Genomic DNA, 24,815 nt, shown 5'->3' on the forward strand with positions numbered 1-24,815 from the left:
ACAGTTAGTCAGCATAAGATTCCCAAGAATATCAAGAGTTGTAAGTGCCAAGTCCTTCTTTGAATCTTGGTAAGGTCTTGGCATCAGTGACATCCTGTGGCATTGAGTTCCGTAATCTAATTATGTGCTGCATTAAAAAGTATGCTTTTTTATCAGATTTGGAGCTGCTGCTTTTCACTTTCACTTAGTGTCCTTTTGTTCTTGAATTATGAGATGCAGGACTACAGAAGCTCCTGATCTATTTTCTCTTTGCCACTTACCATTTTTATACTTTCATCTTTTTTTTTTTTTTTCCTAAGGTTAACAATTCCAGTTTTTTCAGTTTTTTCAGTCTTTTCATATGAAGGCTCCTCTGTATGCCTAATTATCACAATCACTCTTTTCTGAATACCTTCTAATTCAGTAATATCTTTTTGTGATGGGGTGACCAGTACTTCACACTATTCCAGAGAAGAGAAAATTATTGATTCATATAATGACATATTTTCTTTCTTTCTTATTCCCCACCTCATTTCTTATGCATCTGAACATTTTATGTGCTTTTTTGACTGCAGCTGCTCATCAAGCAGGGCTCTTCATTGAGCTGTCTGCAGTGAGACCCAGGTGTTTTTCCTAAGATGGTGCTAGTAATTGAGATCTCTGATAAAACAAATTATCTGTTACAAGTTTAGGTTTCTTTGGTTTTGGGTTTTTTTTGTGTGTTTTGTTTGTTTGGTTGGTTTGGTTTGGTTTGGTTTTTTGATTTTTTTTTTTAGTTTGATTGTTTGTTTTCCCAATAGGCCTTATTTTGCATTTAAATAAATTATTTTCACCCCTTTTAAGACGGCCACCCATCTCCCTTGGTCAATTATCTCTCAGGTTTCCTGTCTTATTCAGACTTGGTTAACAGGACTTTCTTATTACCTGTAAATTTTGCTAAATTGCTGTTCACTTATTTTTTAACAGTAATTAATATATTTTGAACACTTGGTCCTTGTAAGGTGCCTTGAAGCACCCTGCTGTTGGAGGTTTTGCTGTAATGAAAATTGACAATATATATGCTTTTATTTTTTTTAATCTTTGAGAAAAGTTTTGCTTTGTTTTGCATCCTACCCCAAAATTACTAAGTCTTTGACTGAGATGGAGGCTGAATCTCTTGAGAGGAGCATTGTTCTTGCCACATTTATTCAATTACTCTAACAAGGTTAAGGGCCAAGTTGCCTTCACAATTAAAGCTAAATATTTGAGAGACAACGATCTTGTTTGTAACCACAACTATGGAAATTCAGGACAGAGGATGGAAAAGTAATTAATTCATGATGTTGGGTAGACACATTCAAAACCAAGCTGGGAGCACGCTTTTAATGTAACAGTTCTTAGCATTGTCTTGGTGATAATCCTTAAAAGCAGGAATATAATCAGTCCAAATAGGCAGCAGTATATGAGTCTACTTCTTACAGCTAAGACTTTGTGTGAAAATAAGGAAAAAGCAAACTAGTCGTATGGTCTAGACATCTGTTAATTTTCAAGACTTTCTTTCACAATATGATATGAACGAAGATATTTTAAGATTTGGAATACCTAAAGTTCTTGTTGGAAAGGGGAAGGGCAGGGCAAACTTATTTTGAGGCTTTTTATGTCCTGACCTCCCCTAGGCCTGCTTATTTCCTGGTATCTCTCTCTCTTTCTCTCAAGTGTTCCCCATCCTCTCCCTGAGAGAGTCTATGTGTGCTTCATCAACCCTGACTGCCTACAGTATGCAACAGACTTCACCACCTTTCTTCACCAAGAAGATTGCTTGCACAGAGAAGGCTCCTCAGACTGCTTGGGACACCTTGCACAGATGCATGCCACTGCCTTGAACTCAGAATGGACACTAAAAGAGATCCTGAACATATTGGTGGAAATGTGATCAGACACCTGCAACTCAGACCCTTCCTGTTTGGTAAAGGAACTATGACAGCTAGAACTTCTTGTGATATTCCCATAGTTTTATCTGACATAAATCCAGTATTTTTCATACTGTAGTACCCAACCCTAATCCAAACGATTTTGGGTAAAATGGAGGTTGACAACAGTTAATAGTTGACAACAGTTAACAGTTGACAACAGGTATCAAGTATTTAATTTCTGAATGAGCCTGTGAAAATGCTAGTAACCCCTCAATAACTAGTGCTGGTGCCAGATAAGATGAGAGGGCAGAACAGGGAATATAATTTATGGCTATCTTTGGACCAGTTATACATACATATATCTATATATATATGCACACATATGTATCTCTGTGTATAAGAGTATTTATACTACATATATTCTTTTTCCTTTAGCAACCTACTTTGATACAGTAAAACATAGGATGCTGAATTATAAGAGAGTAACAGTAAAGCTTGACACTGTGACCTTTTTGTTCATTCATAGCAATACAAAAATTACCAGTATAATATAGCACAATCAAAAATATAGTGTTTCTTATTTGAAGGAAGACTAGGAAGAAGACTCAGTGCTCTTCACTTAATTTTGGAAGGCTCTGAAATACCACAGGGCTTGTGCAGCATAAGAAAGTGACAGAACATAAACTGTACGGTCACACCAATTAGTGAACCTAATGTTATATTAATGACACTTTTGCATCAAATATAAAAACAGAAACTGTACTGTGTGTCATTTAGATAATTTAGAGGAAAAAAATGATACCAAACATATGAGCTCACTGCAACAATTCCAAACAATGCTTTTCACAATAGATTTGCAAAATAAGCAGCAACCTAATAAAAAGTTGTGTAAGTCTTTACAGTTTGCCAGCCAAACCTAAGAAAATAACATTAAATTATTGGAGGCAGAGTTTTGTGAAAAAAATGCATATGGAAAACAGTGACAATACTGTGCCTGCTGCTGGCTTCGTACTGAAAATATCTGTGCTTTGCAATTGCTGTGGGTTAATTTATCTCTTGAAAAGTGTGTGTATTTAGGTAGCATTAAGAGATAAATATATGCCTTTTCAATGGTGCTTTTTCATTTGGGAGAATCTCACAGAATACTTCTCAACACCTCTAGGAAGCTGTTACTCACTAAACAAAGCCTGTAGCCCACTATTTTTCATGTAACCTCACCATGATAAAATATATCAATAAATAAGTATTAAAATGCTGTCTAAAGTAAATTTGTATCCCTATAATATTCCAGGGAAGAATCTGTAGTTCTTTCTTTGCAGGATTTCTTTTTTTCTTTTCTTTTTCTCTAGAATCTATATAAGAATTGTTTTGGATATATTCAGATTTTCATATTTTTCAGACAGGCTTCTGGGTTCTCTACTTTCCTTAAAAGGCTATGCATCCACCTGTGTTCCCCTGTTTAGTGGGATATCAGAACCCATAAGAGACACTGCATTTTTCAAATAAAATGTTTTAATACTTTCCATCCTTCCATGCTGTTAGTCCCAAGTAATGACTTCTTTCTGGGGAGTGGTATCAATGGTTATTACTTTAGTGTACAAGACAGTAAGTGAAATATCACATTGGAAATATGCTGTAAAGGATGGTATTGGCTAAAATACTTGTTTATTTGGAAAGTCCTGTTTCATCCTGAAATCTGTGACAAGAAAACTATCAATTTTGGATCATGAGAGTTTACATAACTACTGGGAGCAGGATTGGGTGGTGTTTTTGGTTACTCTGCATTTCAATTTCATATAAACCATAGTATAATTATGAATTTTTTTTCTTTAGGCTAAGCAAACTAAAAGAATTATGAGGCACTAAAGGTAACCTTTCTGAATTTAGCTTTTTTTGTTTCTTTTTTTTTTTTTTACCTGAAGTTTACAGCCATAGAAGTATATGTGTAAGATACTCAGCTTCCTATACTTGATCAAGACCTTGATCAAGGGACAATTTTTTCCCTGCCCATACTAGGGATTTTCCACATATATACAATCACAGAGACATAAATATACTTAATTTTTCTATTTAGTTCTTACAATATCACTTAAAGTTAAAAGTAGTATCAGTAAAAACCAACAGGAATTCTGTTTTTATTAAAGTGGAACTCAGATTTCATCCAAATATGACAAAGATACTGTTGAAAAGCTGGTTTTTATGAACACTCTCAAATCACTTGGGATTTTGCTGCTTTTTTTTTTTTTTTATGATGGCACTCTATTTTTCAAAGACATTGACTTTCTCCTGACACTTTTAATTATACTTGTCTATGTAAGACAAACCATGATCCTTAAACCATCCAGTCAAAGCTCTCAGAGCAGAATTATATATGGTTCCCAGAAGAAAACAGCTGAAAACACTAAAGCTAGATGGACAGATACATTAATTATTACATTAACTTCAAATATTTTTTTCCCTACCAAAACCACTTTGAGAAATGGAGAATCTATCAAATCAAGTATTTGACAGGTAACGTACAAGGTATCATGTCATCTATCTGTTAGACAAGAAAATACTCTTCTAGCTGAATCTTAATAAAAGAAACTTCTGTCTTCATACTAACAAAGTTGTCACAAGATACTCAGATCTTGCCTATGCACAAGATGTCCACATCATTTTCTTCCATCTTAAGTATTCTTTTAAATATATTACTGTATCATTAACAACTTGTGAACATCAACAGGTCTGTGAATGCTGTCCATTCATAGAATGGATTGCCTTTTGAAAACATAACTCTCAGACTGCCTCCTTTGAATTTTCCCAGTTGGTATGGAACCCAGGGCTAAATCGGTGGAAGTATTTAAACTTTTCCTATCAAAATTAAATTCAGTATTGCAAACTTTTGTGGTATATTCCCAAGCTCTTACTGACTATTTATTGTAAAACCATATTAAAAAAGAACATAAATAAAATTCAAGATGTTCTCTAGACTGGAGATTTCTATGTTGTATTTATCTCTGTAGTTTTGTAAAAAAACAATTCTGCTCAAAGAATAATATTTTTGTTTTAAAGGCAAGTCTTTAGTGTGCAACTTAATGGACGTTAACTGCCTTGTCATTTAAAAGCAATGGTAGCTGTCATAGCTTCACGCACTAACTTTTCATTGTTCATGTGGTATTTGTTGAATTTCCGATTTCATTGATTTTGAACAGTGAAATTAGATTGGCCTTTAATTTTTAGGTTCCAATTCATCTGCCACTAAGCAGTGCTGTTCATGCAATAGTAAGTTAGGGCTGCAGGAGGCAGGGGGAGAAGAAAATCCCCAAAGAGTAAATCAAAAAAGTTTATACTGTCTTTTTCTTTAAAATTTAAAAATATATCAGTTCAATTAGCTTCTTTTTATAACTTCAAAATTATGTGTATTTTCAAGGTACTGTATTTTTGATTTTTTTTGTCCCAGTCTAGTTTTAGCAAAGTAATTAAAGACTTAAAGTACAGACAGAAGTGTTGATCATAGTTACATCATAGCTTGCTATTGTGCAATACACTTTTTCTCACCATAAGACCAAAAAAAATCTGAAAATCCCCAAAAAAGACATATTACTTATTTTAAAAAGTACACCACAGGTAAAGAAACTTGTTAATCCTGCACCTAACTGTAAAAGCATTTTGATGTACCAGTAGCTAGTTTGCATGCAAACATTGCTGAACTGCCTTGTAAATTTTAGCCCAGTGTTTGAAGTTTTTTTGTAACATTCACTGAGAAATATGAGCTTTAAAGGAGAGTATGTTGTGTAAGTTCTTCCCACCTCTCAGTATTTGGTAAATCCAAGTAAGTAGGCCTATCATGAATGTCAGTCGGTATGCCTTAATACAGATTCAGCTTGAAATACTTCTACTAAAAACCTTCTACAGATTCAGTTTTAAATGCTTCTTGTACTGAAAACCTACTTGGACACGTCTTGTGTCGTTCCATATCCTGTGCTTCCCCTTAGATGATCAGTTCCTAGTAATTGCTGTGGTGGAAGCAGATCTCATCTGGATGGACAAACAATGTAGTGTTGAGTAAAACTAGTTCCACTTATTTTGATTGAACTTTAGATATATATGAATGAATAGTAATTGTTGGATATATGTGGCTTTTTTTTTAATGTAATGAACCACAGACAGAAATGACTGACGTCTTTCAAAGTAATTCTTTGTATGCCTGTGTCAGCTAAACATTTTTTTGTACACTCAAAATAGATTTGTGGTCTTTATATTATATTGTTTGTGAGATAACTAGTGAATATACTGTTAATGGAACTCGAAGATGAAGTTTTATCTTATATTTAAGACTATATCATAGTCTTTTCCCTACTCTTGGTACATAACTCACTCCTTTTTTTATGCTATGGACAGTTCATATTCAACTATGCATTGTTTTCATCTTGCCTCTCTAAGTTTTATCAAAATTAAATGCATTCATTTTGAAACTGAGACAGAAAAATAATTTCTTCTTCTTCTGTCTCTCATCACCTTATCTCATTTACCATTCTTTAAGTAAATAATTTGATAGTTGATTCATATGTTGATTAAACCTTTTATTATGGCTTAGTTGAAGAGGAGGCTTTCAGAAGCTAAGTTTGAATACCTGGCTTGCAGCTCTCATTATGTTGAATTAGGATGCATAATTTATGGCCATAATTAGTTGTGATATATGGAAACAAATAGTTTTAACATTGTCCTGATACAAAAAGAATTTAGTAATTTCTTAGATGACTGAATTTGTGCGTAAGAGATAATAAGCTAAACAAAATCAACACTGTACCAGGAAATCATTCAGATATTTACAGTATAAGCTTTTCTGTGTCCCAGCAGATCAAAAGAAAGCTATGTGGGTGGTGCACTTACGTGCTTCTCATCTTGGGGCTTACCAAAGTAGTTGTCAGTGCAAGATCTGTATTGAGCCAATCAGGCATTCAGTATTAAGCAAAACGTATGATCCTTGTCCCCGTGGTAACAGTTGCATTTAGCAGAACGCAAAATGTGTTGCTCTAAATCATTGCTCTAATTGGCACCTTTGTTGACAGTCTCAGAAAAAAGGTCAAGATGTGGTTAGGCATGGGACTGATGTACTGTCTTACAGCTGCAGCCTCTGCAGCCTCCTTGGCTGAATGCAGCAATTTATTGAGCAGGCATTTGCTTTTTAAATTCTATTCTTCCAGACATTTTAGCAGATTCCATGAGTAGATACTGTTTGCATTTAATCTTTTTTTTTTTTTTTTTTTTTTAATACTTTGCTACAGATAGTGTGCTTACTGTGAGAAAAAAGAAAAGAAAGTGAGGTGCCAAGCTAGTGCAAAAGTACCTGTAACCCAGTCACTTAATACATTTGCTTACTGTTGACAGTCACTGCTTTATACAGTGGAATATTAACACTACCTAGGCCAAGCTACTTTGGGTATTTGAAAAAAGTACATATTAGAACACCTGAATTTAAAAATGTCTATTCCATATATAGTCATATTATATGAGATGTAGGCACTCAAAGAGGGTGATTCAGAGCCCTAAATTAGTTGACTAAAGTTAGACAGTGTGAATACCTCCCACAGTAGCAATATGTTGTAGAGGGACAGAAAGTAGACAAATGAAGAGAGAAAGGGAGCAATGGAGTGATAAGGACAATAAATGAAGTAAGTCTATAGTGAACTTCAGAAACTATTATAAATTATTAGGAATTTTTGACAAAAGGAAGATCAGTTTGCTTGTTCTAGCACATGCTCTAAACCAAGAAGCATCTTCATAGGTAGCTGCAACAATAGTGTAGGTGTGACGCTTTCAGCTGTGACTATCTGTGCATCCATAACAATGGATCTGTATTACAATTGTTCCTGCAGTCCCCAGTCAATACTGGAGGATTAAAGTACAGATATAAATAATTCCTTCTTCAAAGAGCTTACAAGAAAATTAGGATTCATAGGTGAAGAACAGGAAGGCAAAGGGGAGAAGAAAGAATGAAATTACCTGCTCAAAGCCATGAAGGATAATAACTCTTTCTTAGTATAACATGGACTACAATCTATAATCCCTTACAATTTCTATGTGTGAAAGGATTTGTAATATACACAACTTTTGGGAATTAATTTGTTTTTAACAAAGTTTGCCTTTAGTAAAAGAGAAAGTATTTATACTCAATGAGTAATGGTACCACAGTAAACAGTCTCATTTACATTTGTAAGGGTTGGGTAGAGTTCCTGAAAACATAGTCCCTTCACAGTATTTATGGGTTTTATTGTGTTTTATTGCATTCACTATTTTATTAAAATAATTAATTTAGGCTGTAGGTACCTTTTTAAAGAGAAATTAAGAATTCTGCATTCATCTGTCTATAAATTTATTAGCTCATTAGTCACTGTACAAATGGATGATAAATCTCAATTTTTCATCCTCAAAACCAAAGCTTACTAAAGGACAACATCCTACATGTCCCAGACTTAGAATTTTTTTTTTTTTAATTTGTATTTAACATCTATTTAGAAGACTTTTTGGCATTTAATGGGACAAAACTTTCTTGTCATGTGTAGACATTTATATGCACACACATACTAATGCTTTGTACCTATCCTTTTACCTATCTACCTATCCATCCATTACCTTGCATTGTGAAGGATAAAAACATTTGACATGCAATCATCTGTTGAGATCTAGGTATCTCTGAGAAATTTTCCATTAGAAACTGTAATTATTTGGCATAGTAAAGTAAGTACACAATAAAAAAATAAGTATTATTGTTTGTGAAGAAATAGGAAGCAAATTCTTCTGTTAAAATCAGGAGAGCTGTTATTTCACTTGCTGTTCTCTTTGATGGACTTGCAGTTTGCTGACTCACTGAAAATTGACTCAGCTGATACAGTTTGGAAAGTTCATATGCTTAGTTTTGGTAAAGCTAATACATGAGTCATCAGTTGTAGATTCAGGGTTTCCCATTTGTAAGAACCAATAGTACAGATGGTCTGGTATCAATCTATTTCTAGTGGCTCTTTTTACAAAAGTACACTGTATTGGACTAGAACAATATTTCCTGATCGTATGTGGATTTCCTAAATTGTATTGTATTTTAGATTTGGGGTTAGATTTGACCTGGGTCATCTGTTGAAGACATAATGGTACTGTATGCATTATATTATGGATGCAATTTAGCATTCAATGCCAGTTATTATAAGTCTGTTTGATCTTTCTGTATAGAAGGCTTCAGCTGTTTAGTAGCAGAGAAGTGCTAATTTCAGCTTGCATTCTATTATTTGGTAACATTCAAGAAAAGTATTTAGGCACATTGCCTTCTGCCTGAAAATACTGAAATTAATTTATATGGCCATTTATCCTATTCAACAAGAACACGTGGGGTTTTGATTAGCTACAGAAACACACAGTCTGTATTCAATGCCTGATGGCTATAGTTTTCTTTAGATAGGCTCATAAATTTTGCCTCTTAATAGAGAGAAAGTGAACTAACTGTTGCAGTGTCACATGCTTAGCTATGTGAGCTTTATAATGACTGATTATTGAAATTTTACAGTCCTAGAAAAAATCCTAAATGTTAAAATACTAGAAAAAATTTAAGATTTGCTTCTTATTGTACCTATCACTTTATAGTTCTTCCCTTGCTAACTTTCCATACTTTTTTGGTCATTTTAATAGGTTGTTCAGATATATTGGATTAAGAATGTATCCTTGGGTATCAACTACTGCAATCAGTCACTATTTTCTTTGTTCTTGAGTACAGAGATAAGCCCTTTCATTCCACCACTATCACATTTCTCTTTACTGTGGAGCAGGAGCTGGACACTGAAGATATCTGTAGCATGGGACATATCAACCCTGCAAATGACACAGAGCACATTCCCAAAATGATGCAAGTTTTGTATTTTGGCAACAGAAGGACATTTCCTATGCTCTTGTTGGTGTCCTGATAAACCTAGAAAGGAAATAGGACACATGGACTGGGCAGAACATGGAGTCATGTTCTAAGAGCATTAAGTTTAGATTCAGCTGGAACAGCCTGAGCTACTTATGCTGTTCTTGATTTTCTGCTCTCTTACAACATCCACACTAAACACATTTATTTTCCTTGCTTATGTACGCACTCATGCTTAAAAGTGTTAACATTTTTGTATGTCTGAATTACAAAGCAGTGTATACCTCAAAAATGGCTAAAGCAGTTGGCTTCACTTAGTAGCTGAAACTGTGTTTAAATTCGCTTTAAACCTGAATCTGTCTTCCTTCCCACCACCAAAGGTGATTTGGAAATAAAGAAGAAAACCACTTATGAAATAAAAGTGGTTGTTTTATTATAATGAAGCAAAAAAAATTGTTTACCTGTTACCAGAATAGTTAAAAGCTGGTTGTGGTTTAACCCCAGCAGGCAGCTCAGCCCCACACAGTCACTTGATCACTCCCCCACAGTGGGATGGGGGAAGTGAATCAGGAGGGTTAAACTGAGAAAACTCGTAGGTTGAGATAAATTCCGTTTCATAGGACAGCAAAAGCCACTCACACAAGCAAAGCAAATCAAGGAATTCATTCACCAAGCTCTGTGGGTGGGCAGGTGTTCAGCCATCTCCAGGCAAGCAGGGCTCCATCAACGCGTAACATGGGATTTCGGAAGACAAGTGCCATCACTCTGAATGTCCCCCTTCCCTTCTTTGAGCCCCATCTTTATAAGCTGAGCATGACATCATGTTGTATGGAAGACCCCTTCGGTCAGTTTGGGGTCAGCTGTCCCAGCTGTGTCGCCTCCCAACATCTTGTGTACCCCCAGCCTCTTTGGTGGGGTGGGTGACGTGAGAAGCAATGGTCTTGAGGCTGTGCAACCACTGATGAGAAATATGTGAGACAGGTGGGTGTTACCAACACTGTTTTGGTCAGAAATCTAGAACATAGCACTGTACAGTCTACTATGAAGACGATTAACTCTATCCCAGTCAAAATGTATACAAAATTAAATTCAGGATATTACTTATCTCATTTATTTTTTGAACACAATGTATTCTTCATATAAATACATAACATAATAGTTTCAAAACCACTGTCTGTTCTTGGATCCAGTGATGTACGCTTCAGGAAAGATCACTAATGTCTAAGTTATTATCCTCATGGAATGAAAGAGAAAAAAAGACATTTTTGTTTCATATTTTTTCCTTCACATTTTGAATAAAAAAATTAAATTTCCATATAAATATATAGTTTCTGTTATAAACTGTGAGTGCTTGTCTGAGGCTATAATATATTTCCTTGGGTCAGTTAAAGATGGGATTAGATATAGCGTAGCTCAGCTTTGGTTTTTTGTCGTTTTTTACTGGTAGCAAGTTCATCTCACTGCTTGTGTTTCCATGCAACCGTATGTCTATGTGAAGTCACATTTCACTTTTTGATGAGTAAAGTCCTTCTGATTTCCTCTCATCAGTTGTAGGACTCATAAGTGGGGTGCAAGTATCATGTAGTTAGACCAAGAATATAATATATTTAGAACTTATCAGCACAATTGTGTGTTTTGTTTTGTCATTCACTTTCCTTTATAGTGTTTACATGCTGAGGATTTTCTTCCTGGCTTTCTGGAAAAATGCCAGACTCCAAGGAAGTTTCTCTTCCTCTTCCTTTTTACCTTCTTATTCAAATGCTCTTGTGTATTCAGCAAGAGGATGCCAGCTGCATGAATTCAAGCAGCAGAGAGTGCAGGAGAAGACAGTTTTAGCACAATTCACTACTTTCTGTGGTTTTGCACGTTACTTATTGGAGCCTGTTGTTCATGTGCTGGCTAACATTGTAACATGTGGCAGTGTGAGGTGGACAGCCATTGAACATCAACATTTTAGAATTCTGGGAAAAAAGCATGCCATGCATTTTGTTGGTTTTTCTTGTTTGACAATGTGAGAAAGGGCAGTTTTCTCGTCATTTTAACAGCCATTTACAATCATTTAGTTTAGTGTCTGTGGAAATGCATAGTGCAGCTCAACTACGCCGTGAAAGCCTTTCAGTGCCTGAATGTTAGTGTTGAGCTGTCCTGCCTTATGAAAGCCAAATGTTTTCGAAATGGAGACGCTTGCAGAAATCTTCTCTCTGGAGAGATGTGCCAGGACAGGGGCATATTGGTTTTGACTTAAGAACTTGTAACCATTTTTCCTAGCCAGATTAAATATTACTAATGGCAGCAGTTCTACCGGGAAACACAAGTGAACATTCTGTAGATAACAGTACAGGAGGGAGAGAATATGTCTTCTCCATGCCTGTTGTTTTCAAAGTCTAGTCTTAGAAAATTAAAGGACAGGAGAAAAATAAATTATTAATACTGCTCATGAAATTTTAAACATACAAACATATCTTGAAATATAGTAGCAGCAGGGTGATAAACCCACACCCTTTCCACTTTTTTTCAGTAGTGGACATGTTTGTGCAACAGCACTCAAGCACAGCTTCTTACTGCAGGTGCTTTTACCATTTTGGGAGTTCACTGGCCTTGTTTTGTTAGCCTCAGCAGTTTGAAAGTGTTGGCTCACCCGCAGTGCTTGCAAATATATCACTGTCCATGCTGCCTTTGCTCTTTGTATTTACTGGTGTCTTATGCTTCAGGGTTTCCGATGCCCTTGAGAAGCTGTGATCATTTTTTACATCTGAAAGAGTGCCAATTCATTTATTAAGACAGAGTCTGTGAGGCCCGTATAAATTTATTCTATCTAACATTTAATAAAACATTAAATTAAAAATGTGACTTACGCAGTGACATACTCAGCATTATCCTTCCAAGGTTTATATTTGAGTGTTGCAGGGCCCCACCTCTCCAGAAGGTAAGGTGCTATCAATCTAGCTCTAAGGTGACAAGGCCACTGATGTTTTTCTCTGGTGGTTATTTAATAATTAATTTTTCATTGCTAGTCTGTTCAATAAATGGATTGCAACATTTAAGACCAGTTTAATAGGTTTACAGGTCTCTTATAAATTCCAACAATGATAATAGTTAATAGGAGAATAATGAATTTGCGCTCAAAGATCTCAAGATCAATCAAGCAAATTAAATCTGGCCTAGGCTGTGGCTGCTGGAGTGGTTTTTTGTTTGTGTGTTTGTTGGTGGATTTTTTTTTTTTTTTTTTTTTTTTTTTTTTTTTTTTTGCTATCAAATATGCCCTGTATGGATAGCTCTATCTGGTGGTTTCTTGAATTTCTTACTGTTTCACTTGTCATATTAATTTAAATCTTCTATCTGAGGACGTGGAACGCATATGAATTGGCACATTAAATCAATATTATGTTGCAAACAATGTCTCCGAAAGGGGTGCCATTGTGTAGGGGAATGCAATAACAGCAATAATAAAAAGAAATTGTATTTTGATCTTTCCACATATGCTATTGCAATGCTGTTTACCTATTTTAAAAACCAGATACCTCTGCTCGTAAAGATAAAATCTTTCATTGGGCTTTATCACATACTCAAAATACTAAAAAAAAAAAGTCCAGATGGGGAAGCCTTGCCAGTTCCTATGAGGATTTGAGAGCATCAGTCCTACAAAGAAGGAGTCTATTGCTTAGCAGGAGTTTGCTTGGCATTTAAAATAGATGGTTCTTGGGCTCGTTAAGAGTTCACGGTAGTCAGAGATAACCTCATTAAATAAGTTAATAAAGGAGGAAGGTACATTTGGTTCATCTTCTTGCTTTATGTCTCACTGAGAGCCTGATTTTCCACTTTTCTTCAAACTTTTCTGTATAATCACTTGAACTGGGCTGATTCTGTTATTTCAGAGCCGCTAACACTGCTCTTTATTATTGCACGCACAGTACACTGGAAAGGGATTGAAAGCACTGTTATTCATTCCTGCCTCTGAAACTATCTTACTGAACATCCATTCACTTAATTGCCCATTTTGTGCATTTGTAAAATACAAACCAAGTTGATGACCTCAGTAAAATGTATGGATTAAAAATGCTGAATAAGATCATAGGATGTGAGATTCACAACAGTAGGAAATTGGGGTATTCATTTTTCCAGAGTTTTGGGATCTAACTTAAGATCTTTTCTTACCAGTTCTTTTTTTGAGTTATTCTGATTAGACAGGACATTGTCAATTTTTTTTTGATATAACCTGAAAAACAAGTGGAGGGGAGAGAGAACTCCACACAACAACTGCATCTATTGTAATCTAGATTCTAAAGAAAACAACCTTGGGTAAGACTACAAATCTAAACCAACCTCAAGCAACCAATACTTCACGTGACACATCAAGGTATTTCCTTAGCCTTCCTTGTTCTTGACATAAACCAAGACTACCACCTCTCAAGCTTGCAGACAGCAATGTAGCAAGTAAACATTGCCTGAGAAGCAGTAAGTTATGGCTGCTGCTCCAGTTTCTTCTGGAACAACTTCTAGAGAGCGCATAGGCTGTGTACCTGCATGAAGGTGGAGAAAAGAAGGGCTTGGGAAAACCAGGTTTTTTGGTTATTGCAGGTGGAAAGAAAATGAACCTGGAATGTTATGTTGTACTACTAAGCTCTAGAGAGAGGGTGGGAGGATATTGTGGCAAAATGTAAGAGGAAAACTTGGACATGAGGGTCTCATAAGATGATAAAAAGAGGAGAAAAGCTGGTAAACTTCCATTGCTACAAGAGTTAATTATTTAGCGTTGATTAGTGAGGACTTTGTGTATTTAGGACATGTACTACCTATCATTAACTGGTAGTAGCCTGTTTCCAGTTTGGGTAGTACCTGATTAATAGTTACTATCAATGTTGATGTCTATCCTGACAAAAGTATACTGTAAGCTGATCAGGTGCTGCAAACTGGATTTTTCATGCTGCAACCCATCAGTGTCATCTGCTGTTATTGCAGTATTTGCCGTTTTCAAATTTGGATTCACAGTAATAGAAGCATACAGTAGTTTGGGTTGGAAGGAACCGGTCATCAAGTACAACCCCCTTCGATGAGCAGGGACATCTTCAACTAGAACAAGTTGCTCGGAGACCTGTCCAAGCTGACCTTGAATGTTTCCAGGGCATCTATCACCTCTATGGGCAATCTGTGACTACTTATCTTGTGATAGGAGATATTGGTGACCCTTTTCTGCACACAGTGGTTGCCAGTAAGTGGCTGACAGTGACCATTTTTCCCAATGGTGAACAGTCATCACTGAGAAGCAATGGGCACTGACCAGTGAATGCAAATTGCTCTTACTGCATAGCAGCTCACCAGCAGGGTATAGTCTGTGTAGGCTCTCATTCTGGGGCAAGGAGATGCAGAAAGCAGTTACTGCTTCCTGCCAGCTACAGGTCCATAATTAGTTTCTGCAGTGACTTTGTGATTCACAGCAGGTGATGAGCAGCAACAGTTTACTAGTGAAGTATGTAGTGACTTCAGATAGAAAGGGGCTGAAGAGAGAGAAGATAGGAAATATAGTAGCTAAATGGGATTATTTTGCCTAGAAGAGAGAATCAGGTAGCAATTTTTTTTTTTTTTTTTTAGTAAGACAGAAGATGTAACAAACAAGATTCTGAAGTAGGAGAGAAGAAAGGAGATAGGAAGGTTTACACGATTACAGAATGGAAATTTTAGATTGAAATTTTAAGTGGCTCACCCCTTCCTTTTCCTTATGCACTCTCCTCTAGTCTAACAAATATCTTGATACTGCTGTGGCTGAAATCCACTTAATATTTAGTCTCTGAATACCATGCAATTTCAGTGAAGTCATTCCTGAAACATAGTGGGAGATTCAAATTCAGTTCACATGGGCCTACAGATCAGTCACTAAATCCCAAGAAATGCTATTTTCTAAAGGGTGGGAGGAGCATTGGTGGGTGGGTTGACTGAAGACAAGTATTAAGAATAGATATGATAATGAGATTTGTCCTTGATGTACAATAAGTGCACAGAAAGAATAGCAACAGCAGACCTGTGAAGTTGGAAGTATATAGGGGGAAATCAGAACATTCAGCAACTATTCTCCCTCATAGAAACAGTAGGAAAATTTATTAAAATTAGTACCTCACTGATGGCTCCATATAGACAAATGGAAGAGTATAGTAATCTATTCAGTGGTTTTTTTGACTTTATTTTATAAGTCTAGCAATAACACTGCAAACACTGCAGTGATGCAGAATGATAATGTGCAAATGTTTGCATGAATTAGTGGCCCTTTAAACTCATCCTGATGCTACAGAAGTCAGGCAGGCATTTAGTGCACTAGTCCTTACTATTGAGGAGAATTTCACTTGATGTGTAAAATCCTTTTGTAGCCTAAAATAAATTTTGTAGAGGGAAATACTAGAAATACAAGAAATTTTATTTCCTTACCTGTTAGAAGTTCAATGAAATAACTCTTAAGAAATCAGCAAGGTGTGAGTTTTATTTAAATTGAACACTCTTATCATGGATCATTCCTATTCTCTACGTATGTATCTCATATATAAAATCAACATTATCTCAATTACAATGTCATCACCTTTAACTCTCCTTTTCGTGCAGCTAGTTATTTCTATGAATTTGGGAGTGAAAAATCTTGTTGCTTGCACTCTGCCCACTAGTTCTTTGGGTTGGGCGGAGTGCAAAGATCTGAGCAGGAAACTTTGCTGCTATGTACTGAGAATTCTTCTTTAGCCTATCCAAAGTACATTTTGTATTTTCTGTAGTGTTTTCAGCCTGATATAATTTTAACCTTCTAGAAAGTGGTGTTAATATTCATTTATTTAGGGTATGGAATCTTATGTCACTCCTTAAATACCTCCTATGGTTAGACATGCTATTTAAAAGCCTGTGCTTGTTAATAAAGTATGGTGTGTGAGATGTTAGTTAATTCTATTTTAGGTTTATGAAAAATACCATTTCAGCTCTACATTATTGTAACATTTGAAAAATGTTGACTTAAAACAATCACTGCATATTTCTGCAGAGAATGCTTTGAAGACATTTGCTTTTAGAAAAATATGAGGGTTTAGGCAGACAAAGTACTTCCAACTCCATCTAAATTATTTCTTCTGTGCTAGTACTCCTTTCAGAGGACTCTGGAGGTGTTTAAATGTCCACATAATAAATTTGATGTGAGTTATTGGTGCCTCACTTTAAACTTGGGATCAACACAACTTTTTTTTTTTTTTTAATGTGTTTCCAAGTAAAATGCAGTAGTTTGTTAGGTATTTGCTTACTGACTGAATTCCTTAATTTTCAAGCCATGCCATGGAGGATCAGGGTGGTCATCCCTCAGGGTACTTTTTTAACAGTAGACAGCATCAGAGGGAAATCAGTGAACAATGAGAAGCTCCAAAATAGAAACATAGCAGCATTTCCACTGAACCTGTTTTTATCCCATATTTCTGGTAGCAAAGTTATGCACTGGAAAGCTTATTTTATTAAAAATAAATTAAAAAAAAATATATATACTGTCCAGTGTAGCAGTCAATGGTCTTGTTATTCATATAAATACCTACAGCTCCTTAGAATCCAGCTGGCTCTTAGCTTCAGTGACGTCTTGAAGGAATATGATAAAACATGCTTCCCAACAGCAACTTTCTCCTCTCCTGGGAATAAGCTTGTTATTATGAGAAGGTGGTCACTGTGGTCCTCTGGCTCTGACAGACCTGATCAAATAACTTCCTACCAGAAGTGACCAGCTTCATATTCCCTGGGACAGAAAAAATGTGTTTCTTCCTCTCCACTCTATTAATAGTGTTTAGGTTCTAATGGATTGGTGTTGAGGAATTGAATTCTTACCTGCTGAAAGCACCAGCTCAGGCTTGATTCAGTCAGCCATATAGATCATTTATGGATCATGGGCAGACTCAGGGTAATGCTTCTTCAAAAATAAGTAAGAAAGTATGATATGAACTCTGTATAAATCCACATCAGACATCTAACAGGTGGGTTGAAGTAAAAGTAATTTAGAAAAAAGATTAGTGTTCCTTTCAGGAATATGCAGATTAATGAAGTAATTAGGACAGAGGGCCAGATCCTCAGGGCGCTGTAAATCATCATCACTTAGCTGAAGTTACTGAAGCTATGCTGATTTATAACACCTACAGAACTGATCCAGTAGCAAATCCTTAGTGATAATGTTGGTGTTTTCTCCTGGTAATAGAGCTGCAGGCATCCAGGATGACAGTTGGTTTGAGGGGCAAGTTCAGAACAGAATACAGATAAAAGACAACATGCATATTTAGAGCATGTGGGGAACTTAAGACTGCAGAAGACCTTCTGGAGTTTCTGTGTTCAGTTCCTTTTTACTGTTGCAAACAATGACATCTTATCATGCCATTCAAATTTTTTCTTCGAAACAAAGTGGTTGGTTGAGGCAGGATGGTATTTTAAGCAGAGCATTACTCTGAAAAACAGATTAAATAGAACTTTTATCACATGCTGCCCTCTGGTTTCTTTTATGATCACTATTTCATCTTTCATTTGAAAAAGGAAGGAAACAGTAGATTAAAAAAGGTGGTAGTGGGGGTGTGCTGTGTGTGTTTGTGGGTGTGGGATCGATATAGATGGCCTATGTTTCTAGAACAATTATGATAGAAAGGCACTCCAGCCAGTAAGTTGACTTGGTGCTTTGTAGTGCAGTATGAAACTTCATTTAACCTACTACCTGAGGTATCTCTTCATCTGGGAATGGTTGGCACACCCCAGTTCTCTGGGCTGTGTCTATGGAGAGAGGAGTTAGGTCTGACTAATCTTTAGTGCTGGCGGCAATATGCAAAGCCAGAAGGACAACAGCTTGGCTTATGGGTAGCATGCTGAGTTTGCAAAGACCAGATAGATTGAAAGACTGTCTATTGACTTGTAAATTCAGGAAATTTGATAGTGAATCCTGTGGTGTACTGAAAATGCAAAAGTGTTCTGTACTGTTTATGAATGCAATTTACAGAATAGGATTACACTTTAGATGAAAATCAGCTTTTTATGCAGAAGTTCTGAATAAACTCTGAAAATTTTTGATTAGTAATGAAGTGTAACCTCAGCTCCGCAAACAGTTGAAATTGTGTGTCATTGTTTTTAGCTAGAGATTTTTGCTTGCTTCAGTTACCAGAGGAGAGCATATGTGATGATATGATGTACAGAGGGAAAGATGTGAGAGAAGGAGAGAAAGGAGGACTTTTTTGATCTTCCAAAATGCAGTTCCTGATTACTGATAGAGAAGATAGCATGGATAAGCATTTGGTGTTCATTCCCTAAACTCACTTTTATTTGAATATATCAAAATTTCCATATCTCCAGAGAAGAATGAAAATGAACATTTTGCTGAGAAATGTGTTACGATATTTCTAGATGTATTTTTTTTTCTGACTAGCTTTGAGAGTCTCTGATGTTTTTGAAATTCAGTTAAGGTACCGTCAAATCTTTGCAAGGCAATGTATACAGAAATTGACTGTCATGAAACACTAATAAAAGTTATCAAGCTTGTTGTCTTTCCAAACTCGCATGTTCTTATTTTCCTTATCAAATACAGCATATTGTGAATGAGAGCTGCTTTATTTATTCAACTATATTGTTTTGAAACAATAAGAATAACAAAAGATTTCCATGAGTGTTTTGCTGGAAAACTATTATTTGCTTCTCCTAAGAAAACATTGGCTCTCCTGCAGCTAAATCTGGAGCTAAATCATATTAACACTTGTAGTGGTGTGGTCCAAAATACTCATTACTGTTTACCTTCTGTGAGATAAGAATTAGGAGAAAAGCAAAGCAGGCACCAAACTTGAAAGAATATAAAGAAGGGAATATAAAGAGGGAAAAAGGAAAAATAAAATCATACCACACCTTCAGAACTCTTCTTCTTCCCCCACCTTTCTCCCTTCTCCCACTGACAATGTAAAAAGACAACCCTTGAGATGTTCAGTCTGTTTACCACTTCCATAATAACCTTGTTCAGTTCATTTAGGAAGAGGAGTCTCTCTTGCTCATGCTATGGAGAAATTATCACAACGAGACAGCCACCCGGGTTGGTTCTCTGCTCGCATCATGTGGGACTCCCCCTCCCACGACTTGCCGCTTTTCCCACAACTGCTTTCAAGGGTCCAGTCTTGGGGTACAAACTTAAGGTTGAGCCATTCAGAAAAAAAAGTTCTCTTCACCCATCTCTGGGAGCATTTCATCTCTAAGAACAGAGGCCCTTCTCCTTCCCTGGGAGCAAAGGGTCTTCCTCATCTTCATCTCTAGGACTATCTCTGGGAGCATCTCTAGGAACTGAGGTTTTCTCCTTTCCCATTTGGGGCAAAAGTCCTCATCACTTCCATCTCTCCCTGTTCAAACTTCTCATGAAATTACAGCTGCTTCAGCATCTGCCTATCTCAGCGTCGGTGCTTTTGCTCACAAGTGGAACACTCCACCCCCCATGCCTTCATGAAATTACAACGGGATACTCTGATATATCATAGCTTTACAACAGAATTTCAGCTTTAAGCATCTCCTCTTTCTCTTCCCTCAGGTTTTCAGCTCTTCACAGCATTAAAAGGGTTAATCTCACCTAGGCCTTGCAGCTGGAATGTTGCTTATCGAAGTGGAGAGGGGGTGAAGCCGAGCTGCTCCATCTGCACAGAGCAGGGCTGTGGGGGGTTCCATGGCTGGAACAGGCCCATGGCTCCAGGCTGGCCGTGGCCTGGCCCGGCCTGGCCCAAGCAGGGCCTGGCTGGGCCCGCTGGCCCCCGCACGGGGCCCGCAGCCACCTGTGCCAGCGCCGGAAACGAGAGAGAGCTGGGGTGGGAGTTTGTCTATTCTTAAGTGTGGATCACAGAGGCGGTCACAACTTTAAGTGGCTTAAAGAATTGTCCATATTCAAACTGGCCAGCTGATAGGTTCTATCAGGTCATAGAGGAGCTGTAAGCACCCCTTAGCAAGAACATCACTTCCAGGACTATGCTTTGCTAACCCATGACAACACTAACGAAATGTTAAGAAATAGCCTGCCTATGGTGAACAGGTTAAAATATCTTAATATATAACTGGTGAGTTTTGGTTTCAGGGTTTGTGGTTTCAGAGGTTTTTGCTTGTTTTGATTCTTTGGGTTTTTTTTAGACGGGAAAGGTGTTTTTGCTGTTAGTAGTTGGTTTTTTCTCGCTTTGTTTTTAGAAACAGGTCAAAGAATTCAGGTCATGAAGAAATTCATAGCAATATCTGGTAAATCAAGGGTTTGAAACAGGACACTGTCACTTGCATGGATAACATAAATTCAGATAATATTTTAAGTATCAGTAGTAATGCATGTGTTCACTGGCTTAGTATTATTGAGGAAGTTGCACAGGAGGAGACAAACTCATCCAAGTCTTTAGGAAAGTGGCAGTGTGAAGGAGCTTCAGAGGAAAATGGGCTAATTTTGTATAGCGCTACTTCCATTCTCATTTGCATTCATCACTTTTTAAAAATTAGTTGGGGGATGAATTGCATAGTTTCTTAAGGAGCTAACACATATGAAAATACAATTTGGATAATGAAATCTAAATTTTAGAAACTGTTTGCTAGGGGTAGTATTTAATGGGAAATGGTACATGTTAAATCAGCAGCAACACCAACACCCAACTGTTATTTTAGTATATTGCCCAATAAAGGGCACTTTTTAGACATACTATGCAATAAAAGTGATTAATTGAGCCAAATTGACTACACTAAGAAAAATGAGAATAAATTGGTAAACTTGACTTTTTCACAGAGATGTGCATATTCTCACTATTATAGACTGAAGCACCAATGTGAGCTGTCCCATCACCAGGAGTCTGTGGATGTACTTCTGTCTGTGCTTGATGCTATGCAAGACAACAGATGAAATGGATCTGCTGTGCGTCATCTGTGGCACAGAAGTTCTGATACTGTAGATACTAACAATTCTTTTTGAACAGCACAATTCAATGTATGTATGGAAAATCTAATATGCTCTATCCAGTTGCTTTGCAGTTATCTTGATTAAAGAAAAAGATTTAATTAGCCAGTACAAAACTGGTGGTATGCATGCCCTTAAGGACATTGGAGAAAAAAGAGTTGAACAAGTCAAGAAGAATTAAATTAGGATAACTGAAAAACCAAAACCAGAGCAAAAGAAGTGGAAATTCATTGACTCCACAACTTAATAGAATGTGATCTTGTAGATATTTGAATTTAATACCATGTTTAGTAGGAGATATAGAGCAAGTTATTTGATGGAGTCACTATAGTAAATGGTGATGTTAAAAAGATGAAGGAAAATAAAAATCTGGAAGAGTCTTTACACAGACTAAATTTTCATTAAGTCCTTAGAATATTTCTATTTTTTCTTTGTTGCAATTCACGATAATATGTTTCTTTAAAAAGATAGCAACTAAGCAGTTGGGAAAAAGACTTGTATTTTGCATTGATCTGGACTTTGAATTTTTTCTCAGAGGTATATCAGCAAAGACTGTTTATCCCTTTGCTGGGAGCAGCTGGATATTGGACAGGAGGAGAGAGGGAAGAGGAAAGTTAAGACAAATGATGGGACTTGCCACATAACAGAGACTGAAATCTGCCGGGCAGAGCAGGGAACAGAGGTGCAAACAGTTGTAGGAAGAATGGAGGAAAAGGTTGCTCTGTTTTTCTCATGCTATTTTTCTTCTCTAAGGGACAGTCACTTCTATGGCATTGTTTGCAATAGGCAAGCTATTGTAAGCTTGAGAGAAAGCATGGGGTAGAGACACAGCAGGCCAGAGAGAGATTTGTCTGTAGTTGTTTTGTATTTTCTCATTTCTGGTACATTCAGAGGTTTTTTTCCATGTTATGTATCTAGTTTTACAAATTAATCTCTAATACAGCTCAGTCTAGAGTAAAAAAATGGATAAAAAGGAAAAAAGAAAAAGTCATGTTTTGAATTGCCTGTAAAGATCACCTGAAAGAAAGAGAATGGGCAGGTTTGCTTCCAAACTGTTGCTGAATCAAGTCTAGTGATAGTCAAAACCAGAAATAAAATAAAATAAAATAAAATAAAATAAAATAAAATAAAATAAAATAAAATAAAATAAAATAAAATAAAATAAAATAAAAATAAGCTATTAGAGATTCTATGCAAAATTTTCCAGATGGCAAAGCCTTAGGAACTTTTAGCCTGATTACAAGCAGTATGAATAACTGACTGGTGGTTACCAAGGCAGCAGCCACCACGTTTGGTGACCTTTCCTTATCATCAAGTGGGTTTGTTGTAGATGTAAAGGGAGAATACAGCCAGACTTACAGCAAGGCCAGTGTTTTGGGGGATTTCAGGTTTCCCACAAGGAATTGACTACTGCTACTGAAGGAATTTTTTTCTTTGATTAATGGATTTTCACCTGAAACTTTGGGATGGATGTCAGGGTATTATCTTGGCATCTATCCTCAAATTCCAAATTCTGTGTTAGCCAGTTTGGTGCTATGTATAGTGAATGAGTGAATTGGGAGCAACCAGCCATGTCTGACGAACAGTAACAAGCATGATAACTTGGAAGGTGCTATCAGCATGTGGCATTTAGATATTTTGACAGTGTACATGCAACAGTTTGAAGTACCTTACGTAATGCACTGAGGGAACAGTGATGGTATAGACACTTAGTAAGGAAATATCTAGGATAATGATGGCTACAGGTGAGTAACTGGGTCCAAAAATGCCTCTGACAAAACCCTAACGTATCACAGTGTATGGGTAGATGAATATTCTAAGAATAGGACTGTAGAGTCAGAATGCATGTGGATATGTCTCTTTCCATAAATGCTGAATTTAGGGAAATTTTCTCAGAGTTATGCTCTCACTGGACCTGACCTTTTTAAGACTGAAACAAACTTAAAATACCAAATTCTTCTACCTCCCTGTGCACTACCTCCAGTAATTTCATAAGGGCAGGCAGCTCTCTGACAGGTATTTGAAGTAACAAGGTTATTTACCTTAGCTACATACATGACATCTAAACCATTAAATTAGGAATAGATTTTATGTATTTTCTTAGAAATGTAATTACATCTTCATTTAGGTATAGACTGGCAATTAATGTCAATGAAAAGGCAGGATGATTTTATATGATTTGCAGCTAGACAATTCAATGAGTTGGGTAGGGGATGATAATATCTTCTCCAGTTTTTGTGTGGAGCATATTAGAGTAAGTTTGTGGCTTAAAGCCTTTTCCAGCCATCTACAAACAGCAATTTTCATTCACTATGATTAGGACTGAGTTTAATATGAGGTCAGCAGCTGATTCACTAAGTACCTTGGCCTCCTTTCAGTGTCTTATTTCAATACTAAATTCTGTCCTTTTTATCTTTTGTCCCATCAGCTGAGTTGACATTTTTGTTCTGTGTATGTGTAGAGGCTTTTCTACTACTTTGTGGTTTTGTTTAGTCAACAGTACTCACTTTTATTCGTGTGTTTGTATGTATGTCTATAAATACTTCTATCTACTTACAAACATCAAATTCTCTTGTCCTAATACTTTGTATCTTAACTGTCATTTTGTCTCTAGAAGGTAAAGATAATGCATCCCATGGAAGAGCTGAGCTCAGGTCTCACATGTGTGTCTATACATCTGTGTTAAATTGCTTGATACTTAGAAGGGATCCAGAGCCTTTCCTGCAACTTCCGTTCAGCCTCAAGACTGTAACAGAATTGTGACAAACTTGAAATTTATGCTTTACAGAGAATTGGTCAAATTTACTTTCTATTTGAATTGCAAATTGGATAAGTCCTACCGAACTTTTTTTTTTTTTCCTGCAATTTGTATTTTAAAAATATTTTGAATAATGGGAATGAAATCTATAAAAGGTTGACAGCAACAGGGAAATCTGGCATGACATTATTTTAGCATACTTTACCAGTCAGCCTATATTTCATACTTTTTTTTTTTCTCTATATGTCATAACATTTTTTACCATATGAATATGTATTATACTTATTCTTCCCATTTATTTTGCTATAGCTTGTGATGTTCAAAGGAAAATTTTATTTTGGGTATTCAAAGTTTTGATTGTCTAGGCATTTTTTTGGTATGTAA

The 24,815-nt window shown here is 36.4% G+C and overlaps 1 protein-coding gene across 9 annotated transcripts in view; it reads left to right on the forward strand.

Annotated features, from left to right (window-relative positions):
- Positions 1–24,815, forward strand: part of PCDH9 (protocadherin 9) — a 678,474-nt gene that overhangs the window by 175,728 nt on the left and 477,931 nt on the right. The window contains exon 3 of one of the 9 annotated variants that reach the window (XM_069009432.1): positions 1,675–3,377. The exons of the other annotated variants lie outside the window; for them this stretch is intronic. Within the exon in view, the coding sequence (XP_068865533.1) occupies positions 1,675–1,695 (21 nt within the window). The 3' untranslated portion in view covers positions 1,696–3,377. Of the gene's footprint in view, positions 1–1,674; positions 3,378–24,815 lie in introns of those variants that run through there. 9 annotated transcript variants of the gene reach the window in all.

The sequence above is a fragment of the Aphelocoma coerulescens genome, chromosome 1 (assembly GCF_041296385.1).
Source record: "Aphelocoma coerulescens isolate FSJ_1873_10779 chromosome 1, UR_Acoe_1.0, whole genome shotgun sequence".
NCBI lineage: Eukaryota > Metazoa > Chordata > Aves > Passeriformes > Corvidae > Aphelocoma > Aphelocoma coerulescens.